At 43.6% G+C, this 14,094-nt stretch overlaps 1 protein-coding gene across 1 annotated transcript in view; it reads right to left on the bottom strand.

Moving 5' to 3' along the window:
- The window catches only part of CIT (citron rho-interacting serine/threonine kinase), a 158,155-nt gene extending 147,420 nt beyond the window's left edge, over window positions 1–10,735 (bottom strand). The window contains exons 1-3 of the mRNA XM_057305738.1: window positions 10,582–10,735; window positions 9,665–9,922; window positions 4,364–4,505 (exon numbers count right to left, since the gene is read on the bottom strand). Of these exons, the coding sequence (XP_057161721.1) occupies window positions 4,364–4,505; window positions 9,665–9,760 (238 nt within the window). The 5' untranslated portion in view covers window positions 9,761–9,922; window positions 10,582–10,735. The remainder of the gene's footprint in view (window positions 1–4,363; window positions 4,506–9,664; window positions 9,923–10,581) is intronic.
- Between the last annotated feature and the right edge of the window lie 3,359 nt (window positions 10,736–14,094).

The raw sequence follows: 14,094 nt of genomic DNA, 5'->3' as shown, positions 1-14,094 counted from the left end.
CGAGTGATGTTAGAACAAACATGGAAAGGGTTGGTTGATTGCTAGAGCAGGTTGACTGGTACACAGGAGTTCATTACACTATTCTCTTGGACGTGCTTGAAAATTTCCATAACAGGGGCGCCTGGGTGGCTCAGTCATTAAGCGTCTGCCTTCAGCTCAGGGTGTGATCCCGGCGTTATGGGATCGAGCCCCGCATCAGGCTCCTCCACTGGGAGCCTGCTTCTTTCTCTCCCACTCCCCCTGCTTGTGTTCCCTCTCTCTCGGGCTGTCTCTCTCTCTGTCAAATAAATAAATAAAATCTTAAAAAAAAAAAAAAATCCATAATATTTTAGAAGAACCAAACAAACAAAAAAAAAATTGCAGTATTATGCACCAAACTGGTAACAGTGGTTATCTCCGACAGAGGAGATTTTGAGGGATATTCCCTCATTTTGACCTTTTATACTTAACTTTGTATAATGTTTACAATTAGTAAGAAAAAATTCTTAAAGTTATAATTCACCCATAAGTACTACAGCTGTGAACATACAGAAGCTTCTGCCCACAGTAAACGTAGCTGAAAGAGCACAGGATTGCAGCTACTGTCAAATCACCAAGAACAGTCCAATTTCAACAATTATCAACACTTCGCATGTTTTAATATCAGTTTACTTTTTACACAAATTCTATAATACAACGCTTAAGGATTTACCACTTTGTTCACTTAGCAATATAGTCATTCAACCGATACTTACTGAACATCTACCATGTGCCAGACACTGTTTTAAGCACTGGGAATAGAACAGTAATTAAGAAACAAAAATCTCTTCCCTGGTTCCCAGACGCAGGTTCCCTGCTCCCTCCCCTCCTTTGGCTCAAGGCTGGGGCACCTCTTCAGGACTCTACCTTCCTTCTCATTTCCTCCAACAGTCCCCAAAGAAAATCTCCATCTCTATAACAAGATTCAAGAAACTTATGCAGTAGCAGCTGTTGGGCTCTCTTTCCCATGTGAAAATGAAGTTTACATTCCAAAACAGAAACTCAAGAAGGAAAAAAAAAAAAAAAAAACCAACAACAAAAAACCAGCCATACTAATGTAATCACCCTTTTTCAATCACAGCCCCTTGGCCTTACTCGCCAGGAAGCCTCTTCAAAAATACAAAACAATTCCTTGCAAGAGAATTCATTAGAAAAAGCTACATTTCGCTAAGCCTAACCCCTCTGATTACTGAAGAAATTTAGAAGATCCACTACTTTAAAGTAACCAGAGGGCAGGGGTGCCTGGGTGACTCAGTTGATTAAGCGTCTGGACTCTGGATTTTAGCTTAGGTCATAATCTCGGGGTCATGGCATCGAGCACCAAGTCGGGCTCCATGCTCAGCAGGGAGTTTCCTTGAGATTCTCTCTGCACCTCCCCCTGCTCACGCACTCTCTAAATAAATAAATCTTTTTAAAGAATAAAAATTAAAAATAAAAAAATAAAATAACCAGAGGGCAGACTCCAGACTGATGAAGGTACCTGTAGATGGCTTGATAAATTGTCTCGTAATTCCCCCCCCCCCACTCCCCGCTTGGAAATTTAAATATTTAAGAAAATACGGTGGGAGTTTATTCAAACAAATATGGAATAAAGAAAAGCACCCAAGTACATTTTAAAAGTAAAGACACACAACATATTAAATATATGTTGAGATCGACGGCTACCATTATTGATGGGGTTAACATTTATTACCTCTTACGTGTCTGGCAACATAAGAGTCTGTGGTCTGTGCACTAATTGATTCAATCCTCGCACAACCTTATTAGATATGCACTTTCCCCATTTTGCAGATAAGGAAACAGAAGAGACAAGGTACAGGTGAATTCCAAAGGTCACTGTGGTGGCCATACGCTGAATTTAGCTATTTAGCCCATCACATTGCACATCGTGGCCCAGTGCCTGCTCAAGGGGTAAGCAGATGACCCAGAGCAGAGCTAAATAGAATCTTTCCTGAGGACTGTACTAATATAGACAGTGGAAGATAAACGTTGCACAGGGTATGGCAGCCAGTCTCCAAAGATGGTGCCCAATGAATCACACGCCTCCTAGAATTCATGCCCTTGTGTAGTTCCCTGCCACATGGAATCTGGGTGGCCCTATGACTCACTTCAAACAACAGAATGCAGCCAAAGAGATCCTCTGTCCCTTCCACACCTAAGCCCTAAGAAGTCCTGGCAGTTTGGTGTTTTCAGAAACCCTGAGCTGCTAAGTAAGAAATCGACGTCTCTGATAAATGGACCATGTAGATCAGAGGTCAGCAAGTTTTGCTTAAAGGGCCAGAGAGTAAATATTTTAGGCTTCATAGGCCATTCGGTCTCCATCACCATGACTCAAATGCCTCGTCTCGTAAGAAAGCAGCAACCTATTTACATAAACAAATGGGCATGGCTAACACGTTCCAGTAAAACTTTGTTTACAACACAGGTATCCCAGGCTGTCGTTGGCTAACCCTTGATGGAGAGACCACACGGAGAAGCCAGGTGGAGAGCACAGAGACAGGGAAAGACCCAGTCATCCCAGAGTCCCAGCTAAGTCCAACCTTCCAGGCAACTTGCCAGACATCGAGCAGGCCATCTTGGACATTCTAGACCAGGAGAGTCCCGGGTGCCTGCAATCTCAGCCAAAGTCACACGGAGAGGAAAAATCCCCAGCTGAGCCCAGTCAACCCACAGAATCATGAGAGGTAATATAGGGATTACTGTTTAGGCCACTATAGTTCAGGGTGCTTAGCTACACAGCAAGGTCATATAAGGGACGGTTTCTCACACTTGGCACTGCTGAAATTTTGGGCCAGATAATTCTGTGATGTGGTGGCCCGTCACTGCAGGAAGATTAACATTGTCTCTGGCTTCACCGATCAGATGCCAGCAGCACCCTTCTCCCCCAGGTTGTGACAACCAAAAATATCTCCAGACATTGCCGAGAGCCCAGAGGGGGGCAAAATTACCACTCGTTGAAAAACACTGATGTAAGGTAATCAAATACAAAAGTGGGACACGGACACCAGCAGCCAATTACCCCACTTCAAGGAAGATAAGAACAGGGTGTGGGCATAATAGCTAACTCGTGGAAGGAGCCGAGACGCCCTTCAACAGATGACTGGATTAAGAAGTTGTGGTCCATATATACAATGGAATATTACTCAGCTATCAGAAAAAACGAATTCTCAACATTTGCTGCAACATGGACGGCACTGGAGGAGATAATGCTAAGTGAAATAAGTCAAGCAGAGAAAGACAACTATCATATGATTTCTCTCATCTATGGAATATAAGAACTAGGATGATCGGTAGGGGAAGAAAGGGATAAAGGAGGGGGGTAATCAGAGGGGGGAATGAAGCATGAGAGACTATGGACTATGAGAAACAAACTGAGGGCCTCAGAGGGGAGGGGGGTGGGGGAATGGGATAGACCGGTGATGGGTAGTAAGGAGGGCACGTATTACATGGTGCACTGGGTGTTATACGCAACTAATGAGTCATCGAGCCTTACATCGAAAACCGGGGATGTACTGTATGGTGACTAACATAATATAATAAAAAATCATTAAAAAAAAAAAGAACAGGGTGTGGGCAGAGCCGATTTATGCCTTTCATAGGCCCTAGGCATGTCTGCCTTCATCAGCCCCTTCCTCCATTAAAAAAAAAAAAAAAAAAAATCGAGGGGTGCCAGTGTGGCTCAGTTGGGTAAGCATCTAACTCTTGATCTCAGCTCAGGTCTTCTCAAGGCCATGAGTTCAAGCCCCATGTCAGGCTCCATTCTAGGTGTGGAGCCTACTTAAAAAAAAAAAAAGAAAAGAAAAGAAACTATTAAAAAAAGTCAAAAATTATATTTTACTGTGACATTAACATAAAGATGAATATAACCCCAAATCATTATACATTATTATAATCATTTTTTTCCTATTATTTCAAAATTAAATTAAACTAATGAAAAGAAGTTCAGTTTACTAAAATGAAATACTGTGGGCCCTAAGCACTGTGTCTGCTATGCCTGCTAGATTATCAGCCCTGAGTGGGTATAAGGATGGAACCAGAGGACATCGTTTAAGACCCTGGGACCAGCGATGCCGAAAGTTTGACCCAACCCTGGATTTCTCAGTTTCATGAGCCATAAATTTTGGCCTAAGCTAGTTTGAGTTGAGTTTCTGTCACCTGCAACCAGAAGACCTGACTTACCTGGTCTCCCAACTGCAGCAGGTGGAAACTGACCTTGAAACTGGGTCTGTCTTCCTCCGGGCAGAGTTCTTACCCACAACTACCAACCACTAGCTCATTTGGCCTCCAGCATCTTTGCAGTTTTATCTAGTAGAAAAGTTTTCAAGAAAAAGTTCTCCAAACTTACACTTCCGGACAAAGTTGCTCACGTGCTTGATCTTCATCAGAGCAGGCTGACTGCATTCTCCGAAGAGAACGAAGAGGGCATCTAATATCCCTTCTCGGGAAAGAGGAGACATCTGCTGTTGAGTCAGAAAGGGTGGTTTCCCCTAAAAACAGCAAACAGCAGATGGAGACACTGTCAATAATGAAAAGCTTTGATCAATAACATCCACACAGAGTAAATTACAAGCCACCAACTCTAACTGCTCACGACACACGCTAACAGCACAATTCTGAGGCTTCATTCTCTAAAGCGACATCAATTGAGAGTCATTACGTTATCACTTGTAAGATTCCATTACTGTGGGTTTCTTCTACCAGCACCCGGGAAGAAAAACTTCACAAGCATGCCATTAATAAGAAAAGGCTCTCCTTTCTTTTTTTTATTTTTTTTTATTTTTGAGAGAGAGAGAGAGAATGAGCATGAGCGGGGGTGGGGGGGGTCAGAGGGAGAAGCACTCCCCACTGAGCAAGGAGCCCAATGAGGGACTGGATCCCAGGACCCTGGGATCATGATCTGAGTCAAAGGCAGACAATTTACCGACTGAGCCTCCCAGGCAACCAAGGACCGTCTTTCTTAACAGTCTGAGGCTCATGGAAACATTTACTCTGGACCCTGCTTGTTCTGAAATGTTTCCACCTCTCTACAACAGGACACAATGATAGCTACTTCTTTCGAGTGTGCCCAGAGGTTTGTTAATATAACTGCAGTTTCTTTAATTCACTCGAACAATCTGGAGTAGTATGGACAGAGTGACCATACTAAAGCTGAATTTGTTCATGATCTAGACCAACAGTTGCAAACTGGCAGACTATATCTAACCCACAGACAAGTTTTGTTGGGCCTGCAGCATTTAAAATAATTTGAATTATCTGCCAATATTGAAAAATCAGGAAATTTCACCCAAAAGAGGGGGTGGGATTTGGGGGTTCTCCTGAAACACTGGAGGACCGAGCCATATTGCCCCACATTCCTGTCTGGTGATGCTGAGCTGTGGCTGAGTGATGTTGCCCCTCTGGGTAGTGAATGTGTTCTGCAGATGGAAGACTCCTAGTCTTCCTGACTCACTCATAGTCACCGCCTGGCCCCCAAAGACAGGAGTTTGTAACCTCTGGTCTAGAGCAATGATTTCCATGTGCCAGGCTATGGGTGTGTGGAGGTATTTCTGCAAAGATGGCCACCTACAGGCCCTCTAACTCTGTAGGTGCTTGCCACCACTCCCGTCAACAGCTGGAATCTATTTCCCCTCCCCTTGAATCTGTGCTGTCTCTGTGCCTTGCTTTAAGCAACAGGTAACAAAAGCGACACTGTGCCAGTTCAGGGCAGAGCTCTAAATATGCCTAGCAACTTCTGCTTTTGCTCTTTTGGGAAGCCAGTTGACATGTAAAAAAGCTTAGGCTAGACCAGGGGTCAGCAAACTATAGCCCATAGGCCAATGTGCCCCACTGTCTGTTTTTATAAATAAAGTTTTATTGGAATGCAGCCACACCCGTTTATTTACATATTGTCTGCAACTGTTTTTGGCAACTGTTTTTGTGCTACAACGGCGGAGTTGAATAGCTACAGCTACCCCAAAAGCCTAAAATATTTATTATTTAGAGATGAAAGTTACAAGGCCTGGATTAGACTACTGGATAATGAAAGACCTCATAGAGAAGTCAGCTGGAGGCACACCGAGATGTTCCACCACCAGCCAGGCTCCCAATACAATATGGCCCCTTAGGTGACCCCAGCTGATATCACAGGGCGGAACAGAAGAACTGCCTAGCTGAATCCAAACAATCCACAGAATCATAAGAAAAAATAAATCACTGCTGCCTTAAACTTTGTGAGTGGTTTCTTATACAGAACTGGATACTAGAAACAGACTGGCTACATTTGAACCACCTGAAGAACTTAGATAAAAAACAACAACAAAATTATCTGGTGCTGGGGAGCCTGGATGGCTGTCGGTTGAGCGTCTGCCTTCAGCTCAGGTCATGATCCCAGGATGGGATCGAGCGCCGTGTCTGGCTCCCTGCTCAGCAGAGAGCCTGCTTCCCGTTGTCCTTCCCGCTCATGCTCTCTCTCAAATGAATAAATAAAATCTTAAAAAAAAAAAAAATTATCTGGTGCTATCCCTACTGAACTAGAACTTTACAGTTTGTAGCTTACAATCTGTTTTATTAATAAGCTCACCAAGAGATTCAAACCTCAGACAGGGATGTGAAGCACTGGGTCACAAGCCGCCATACCTGTCACTTTATAGTTCTGCCACAAACTCCAAAAAATAGTAAGTCTTTGTTCCTTTGTTCTTTACTGAGTTTAGACTAATTGGAGCAACAGTTCCCAAATACGGTACTGACGCTTGACCAAGTGTTCAAGTCTGCCACAAAATGAGAAAAAATGACCACATGATGACTGGTCTGTAAAGCTAAATACATTCAAATTTTAAAATGATCTTTTATTCTGAAATCATGTCTTTCCTCTGTTGGTGTTTCTTATTTTTTTTAAAGATTTTATTTATTTATTTGACAGAGACAGCCAGTGAGAGAGGGAACACAAGCAGGGGGAGTGGGAGAGGAAGAAGCAGGAAGAAGCAGGCTTCCAGCAGAGCAGGGAGCCCCATGCGGGGCTCGATCCCAGGACCCTGGGATCGGGCCCTGAGCCGAAGGCAGACGCTTAACGACTGAGCCACCCAGACACCCGATGTTGGTGTTTCTTAAAATGTCCCTTCTTTATGAAGCGAAAGGACCAGAAGATAATGGCTTTTCTCTTTATCTGTCTTTTTACATCCTTCTTACATCCCTTACTTGGCAAAATAAAAAGCTGGCAAACCTATGTTGGCCTAGCAAATTTGTGAAATTTTTTGGCTCAGAAATCTTAATGTCTGCTGACCACCTGACATAAAACTCATTGGGAAGTTAAGTTCAATGTTAAGTAGAAACTAAGACCTGGGGCGCCTGGGTGGCTCAGCCGTTAAGCGTCTGCCTTCGGCTCAGGTAATGATCCCAGAGTCCTGAAATCGAGTCCCGCATCAGGCTCCCTGCTCGGCGGGAAGCCTGCTTCTCCCTCTCATACTCCCCTTGCTTGTGTTCCCTCTCTCGCTGTCTCTCTCTGTCAAATAAATAAATAAAATCTTCAAAAAAAAAAAGAAAGAAAAAAGAAACTAAGACCCAGGGACGTCTGGGTGGCTCAGTGGGTTAAGTGTCTGCCTTTGGCTCAGGTCACGATCCCAGGGTCCTGAGATCAAGCACCGCATCAGGCTCCTTACTCCACAGGGAGCCTGCTTCTCCCTCTACCTGCCACTCCCCCTGCTTGTGTTCTTTCTCTCTCGGACTAATAAATAAAATCTTAAAAAAAAAAAAAAAAGAAAGAAAGAAAGAAAGAAAAGAAAAGAAAAGAAAAGAAAAAAGAAACTAAAGACCCAGTCCAAAGTATTTACCTGTATGGAAAACAAAATCACTACTCTATCTAAACCTCATTAAAATAATATTATACGGGGAAAGAACAGTATCCGTATACCTGGTTAGGCAAATGTTAGGTGTATGCTACACTTACAAATAATAGCTTTCCTGGGGACAGGGAAGAACTCATCATGAAAAAAAGATGAACTGGAGATTTACCCACAACCCTTGCTATTATAATGACATTTAAATATAATACACACTTAATAAATTCTGACATACATTGGCAGTGTTGCCAATGGTTACACACCCAGCCTCTGTTGTTAGAAGAAAAATGGAGCCTGGCTCTGTCATTTACACGCAGCATGATCCTGGGCAAGTCCTTGCCTCCCTCAATATCTGTCTCTTCCTATTTAAAATGTAAATAAGAATAGTCCTATGTCTGTTATGAAGCTGAAGATAATCAGGAGCATGCTGGCTCTGTACCCAGCACTTTGGAAACCACAATTATTACATAAGGAGCACATTATATGCCTTCCATCAATTTTGTAATAAGCCAAAAAGCTTTTGGAGTAAAACATAAAGGGGCTAAAACACGGCAGCACTCCAGTCAGCTAGTGTTAGGGACAGACTATTCATTTGTGAAAAATATCTCATGACTTAAAATGACAACAGGAATGGTCCCACAGAACAACCTGAGCTTTCAATCTGTCTCCATTCTGATCTGTTTGAACACTCCTCAATACCAACATTTTAGAGAAAGAATGTCATCAAGAAAGTATCAGTATTTATCATCATAGAGGTATCCTTGCAAAACTTCCTAAATATAATTACTAAGTAAACATAAACTTATCATTATTATAACTAATATTATTTCGACACTTAGCATCAGTAATAGTTACCATTTATAACCACTGGCTTACCAAGAACTAAGCAAGAAGCTAAGTACTTTACATAAATTATATCTCATTTCATCCTCATGATAACCCTGTGAATTTGGTGCTATGACCTCTATTTGAAAGAGTGGCAAACAGATGCAGAGAAGGCAACGGAGTCACCCAAGGTAACACAGCTAACAAGTGCTGAGGCCAGGATTCAAACCCAGATCTTCACCACTACCTATATTGTCCCCCTGACTTGTGAATACATAAGTCAAACAAGGATTTCTACATCAACAATGTTTCATCTACATCAAAAACAAAAGAATTAGAAATCTACTTGGAAATTATTTCCTGAGCTTTAACATTTCTGGGGTGACAGAAAGGTTCTTTAGCTTGAGCAGAACATGGGTTTCACAGGTGTGGGTATTTATCAAGCTTCTTTCTTTTTTCTTTTCTTTTTTTTTTTAATAAAGATCTCTTGAATTGCTTGAGTGGTTCAATGGGTTAAGCGTCTGCCTTCAGCTCAGGTCATGATCCCAGGGTCCTGGGATTGAGCCCCGCATCAGGCTCCCTGGACAGCTGGGAGTCTGCCTCTCCCTCTTCCTCTGCCTGCCAATCTCTCTCTCTGTCAAATGAATAAATAAAATCTTTAAAAAAAAAAAAAAGATCTCTTGAATGAAAAATAGGATTACACCTATAGCAGTTTTGGCCAAAAGAATGCCTTTGTTTGTTTTTCTTTCTTTAACAAAAGGACAAACCTCAGTACAGATGAGTGAAGTGTGAGAAACGATAAAAAAAAAAAAAAAAAAAAGATCTCCCTTCAAGGACAAGTTCTACTCCTCCGTCTGTACAGTGGCTCCTTTTTCCAATACTATCAGCAAGTATAAAATACCAAATGGGATTTCTCCTAGAAGATTAGCCTCAGTCCTGTAAGAATAAAAGTGACAAGGAGGTTCCAAGGAAACAAACACAGGTGAACAGAGTTGGCAGCCTGTTACCTGGAAGAAATGATTCAGCCTGGAGGCTCGGCTGGCAATGGGTTCAGCAGCACCAGTGTCCAGCAGATTCCGTGCTCCATATTTGAACTTCAACATCTCTCCAATGGTGAGGAGATATAGGAGAAGGTCAGGTGTGTACTGCCAATTTGAGGAGGAAGGGCTTGAAAGATCCTGACCTTCCTCAAGATGTCAGGGACAGGAAGGTGAAAACCAGCCACCACAAAACAGATCTTGAGAAGTTCAGTCTGGCCGTGGACACTAAAAAATAGATTTTTACTCACTGTAACAAGAGATAATACACTTATCTGACATATTCTCTTACAAATAAATTTATTATCTGCTCCACTGATAATGTAAGTTCCACAAGGGCGGAGACACAGAGCCCAGTACATAGCAGGTGCTAATACTTATTGAATGATTGAAATAAGCGAATTACATAGTATGTTGGAAAGTAATATGTGCTACAGGATTAAAAAAGAGAGAGGTAGGGGCAACTGGTGTGTGGGGGCAATTTTTAACAGTGTAGTCAGAGTAGACTTCACTGCGAAGGTAACATTTGAAGCAAGATCTGAAGGGGGTAAGCAGTAAACCTTGCTGATGGGCGGGGGAGGCAGGAAAACTGTGCCGCGCAGAGGAAACAGCCAAGGCTAAAGCTCTGAGGCAGGACCTGACCTTGTCTGACAATAGCAGGGAGACGAGAGGGGCTGGAGCAGAGGGAAAGAGGCGGGAAGTAGGAGGTGACTGACGGTACCGAGAGTGTGAAGTCACTACACAGATAACAGGGAGCTGCCGCACTCCACTAGACGGAATAATGCAGGTAATGCTGACAGGGAACGAGGCAGGGCGGAACACACAGGAGACCCCCTCCAGGTTTAAGAACGGAACAATTCCTCCTGCCCTGGACACCACCTACATACCTTTAGGCCCTCTCGGAGGAGGGCGCGCGCACCGCCAGCCTGGGAAGACCCTTGGGCCCCCGGCAGCCTTGGGGGCGGCAGCACCACCCTCCCGACAACGGAAGGGAAAGACGGGACTGGTGTGGGTGGAGGCTGCCCTGCCCCTAGCCTTGCAGAGTGGGGTGGGGGAGAAGTGGGCGTGGGGGGTTCAGACTCACGCTCCGTGGACCCAGCCAGTCTGCGTTCCGCTCCGCCCCGCGCCTCCCGCCGCCGCGTTTGAACCTGGCGGACGGCGTGGGCGGGTCTCAGGCCTGTCCGGACCAATCAGAGTGCCCGCTCCTAGGACGACCCACAGCGTCCCAACCAAGCCCCACCCAAGTCCTTAAAGGGATAGAAGAAGTGAAAGGGAGAACCAATCCGATTGTTTCTTCCTCTGACTCTAACCAATGGAAAACGGGGAAGAATGAACCCGGCAGGGCAGCTCCTGAAAGTTTGAAATTGGCGGTTAAGCAGGATGCTACTTTTAAGGACGCGTCTGTTAGTGTCTAGGATCCCTGGGGAGGTCGCCAGGGCGCTGTCCTCTGCTATCATGGCCACTTGCGAGGAGGAAGGCAACCAGGCCACCCTGGTCTTGTTCCTTAAACCGGACTAAAGGCGAAATACTTGTTATTTGGGGAAATCAGGTTGTTCTGTGCTACAGCTGGGTCAGGAAATGTTTTGAACTGCCATCCTGCCTCGGTTACTGCAACTTTGGGCTGATTACCCAGCGACCAATAGGTGAACGTATTGAGATTATCTGAAAGGACGTTTTAAAATCGATTAAACGCAGGAGATTTAAATAGGCACTTCAGTAAAGAGGAAATCCAAATGGCCAACAAACGTATAAAAAGGTGCTCAATCTCGTACATGATCACGAAATAAGAAAAATAAAACCACAATGAGATATAACACTCACCGCTCCCTCCCCCCAAAAAAGGGAGGGAGATCTGTTTTTCAAAGATGTGGAGGCGCAGTTATTTATACATAGCGGATGGGACTATAAATCAGTACAGTCTCAAAAAGTTTGGCTCTATTTGGTAAAATTGAAGATAAACACATTGTATGGCTCACATGTAGAAGAATGTACAAAGAGTATTGTATGACATAATGGCAAAAAAAAAAAAAAAAAAAAAAACCTGGAAGCAACGGCAATGTCTATCAGCAGTACAAAGTATAATTTTTTATACTGTGGTGTTTTCGTACAGTAACGAAAAGAAAAAAATACAGCTAAACATAATGACAATCAGTTTTGAAACAACGCTGAATGAAGGAAATGACAATAGAATAAAGTATGATTTCATTAATATAAATTTCTAAAGCAGACCAAAAACATGTAAAGGGAGGGATGTATGTACAGGTGGTAAAACCATGAGTAAAGCAAAAGTCAGGAGAGTGGTTCCCTAGGGTTAAAATGGAGGTCATTCAATCTGTCAGGGTGCTGCTATGATCTGTTTCTTAACCTGGATGGTAATAATATGGATGTTCATTTTAGAATTATTAAGTTGGGTGTGCATGTATGTATATACATGTTCTATTTATGTATATAAAAAATTTAAAGGGGGGCACCTGGGCGGCGCAGCCGTTAAGCGTCTGCCTTCGGCTCAGGGCGTGATCCCGGCGTTCTGGGATCGAGTCCCACGTCAGGCTCCTCCGCTATGAGCCTGCTTCTTCCTCTCCCACTCCCCCTGCCTGTGTTCCCTCTCTCGCTGGCTGTCTCTCTCTGTCAAATAAAATGTTTAAAAAAAAAATTTAAAGGAGGAGACAGTCTTTCCTGTTCTTGTCTAATTCCTACACTAGATGGAACTGGAGATGTGTTATCACTTGCACCCACACACACACACAAGTGTGTGTGCATCAGTACAAAACCAAAGCAACAGACTTGCTGCATACACTTTTTTCCCCAAATGTAATTTGTTCTTCCTCCCGGGGACCATAATGATAGCAACTATTTATCAAGCCCCTTCCCTACCAAGCACTTTATCTCATTTAATCCTTACCACAATCCTAAGAAAGAGGAACTATACTCCACATTTTACGGCTGGAAAAACTGAAACCGAGAGAAGTGGAGTGGCTAACTTGGGGGCATTCAGCTTTAGGTGGTGGAGTGGGGTTTGGAACTCCGGGACTATCTGACTCCTTTCGTCTTACACAAAACCTGCTTTTCAGAAGAGGTTAGAAATTCTTCCAGCCTCTGCGTTTGTCATGTTGCAAAGGCTGACCCAGTATAGAAAGATGTCAAGCAAAACTAAGAAATGCTTTTAAATGACATGTTGGGGATGGCAAGGTGAGGGGAGATGCAAAGTGGGTTGTAGCCAGCTGTTGACTTGATATAAAGAATCTCAGTAAGGTCTGAAGGTGGATCTAGTCAACGCTTCCGATTTTTCTAGTCCAGCCAAACCTGTTAGTTTCCTAGCATCAGAAATAGAAGGCTTTACCAGAATCGTGGGACTCGTTCATCCTAAATTAGAATGCAGTGTTAGCACTGTTTTGCACTGCCCTGAATCCTGCCTAGATATCCTAATTTCCCGTTAGAACAATTATTGGCCTCTGCAAACCCCTTGTGAAACAAGACAGGAACTAAAGAACAAATAAAATGAATACAGAAACATACAGCGACAAAACACATTAACTCCACCAATTTTCTTTCAGGAGTAGTAGCTGCACAGAAAGTGTATGGGGAGAGCAAATAAGGGACCAAGAGTGGATATGCAGGTACTAAAAGGATAAGACACTGCCAAATAGACCTGTCATTGAAACTAGACTGACAGGGGCGCCTGGGTGGCTCATTCCATTAAGCAGCAGACCTGGTTTTGACTCAGGTCATGATCTCAGGTCCTGGGATCGAGCCTCACATCAGACTCCATGCTCAGCGGGAAGTCTGCTTGAGGATTCTTTCTCTCCCTCTCCCTCTGCCCCTCCTCTCTCTCTCCCTCTCTCTCTCTCAAATAAATAAATGTTAAAAAAAAAAAAAAACTAGACAGGAAACCTAAGACCGTATGTTTATTCTTGCACAAAATGAAACCATGACCAGTCCTATGCTGAACATGAATCCATGACCATTATCATAGTAAGGATTCCGGAAGAACACCCTCATAACTGAGCCATAATGAAGGACCTTATGACATTCCTGCATTCAACCATTCATTTATACAAAAAACATTTATGGTTCCAAGCACTGGGGGTACCGAAATGAAAAAGACACCCTTCTTGTCCGATTTTCAAAGGCTGAGTATGGTGGGGAAATGGGGCTGTGAGCAAACAATCGTGAAATACTGTGAGAAGTTCCTGTAGCAGTGGGAAGTACAGAGCGCTGGAGCAACCCAGATGGGGGAGGGCAGGTGGTATGTGGCAGCAAATAGCCAAAACCTGAAAATGGAAGGAATGTGATGGCCCTCAGAGTGGTCCACTGGGAAATAACACAAGCGGAGTTACTCCAAAGCACCTGGAAGGAAAGACTGCAAAACTCAAACCAGCCTTAGTGGAACCTTAAGAATG

The sequence above is a fragment of the Ursus arctos genome, unplaced genomic scaffold (assembly GCF_023065955.2).
Source record: "Ursus arctos isolate Adak ecotype North America unplaced genomic scaffold, UrsArc2.0 scaffold_34, whole genome shotgun sequence".
NCBI lineage: Eukaryota > Metazoa > Chordata > Mammalia > Carnivora > Ursidae > Ursus > Ursus arctos.
This window is presented reverse-complemented; position numbering and strand designations above follow the sequence as displayed.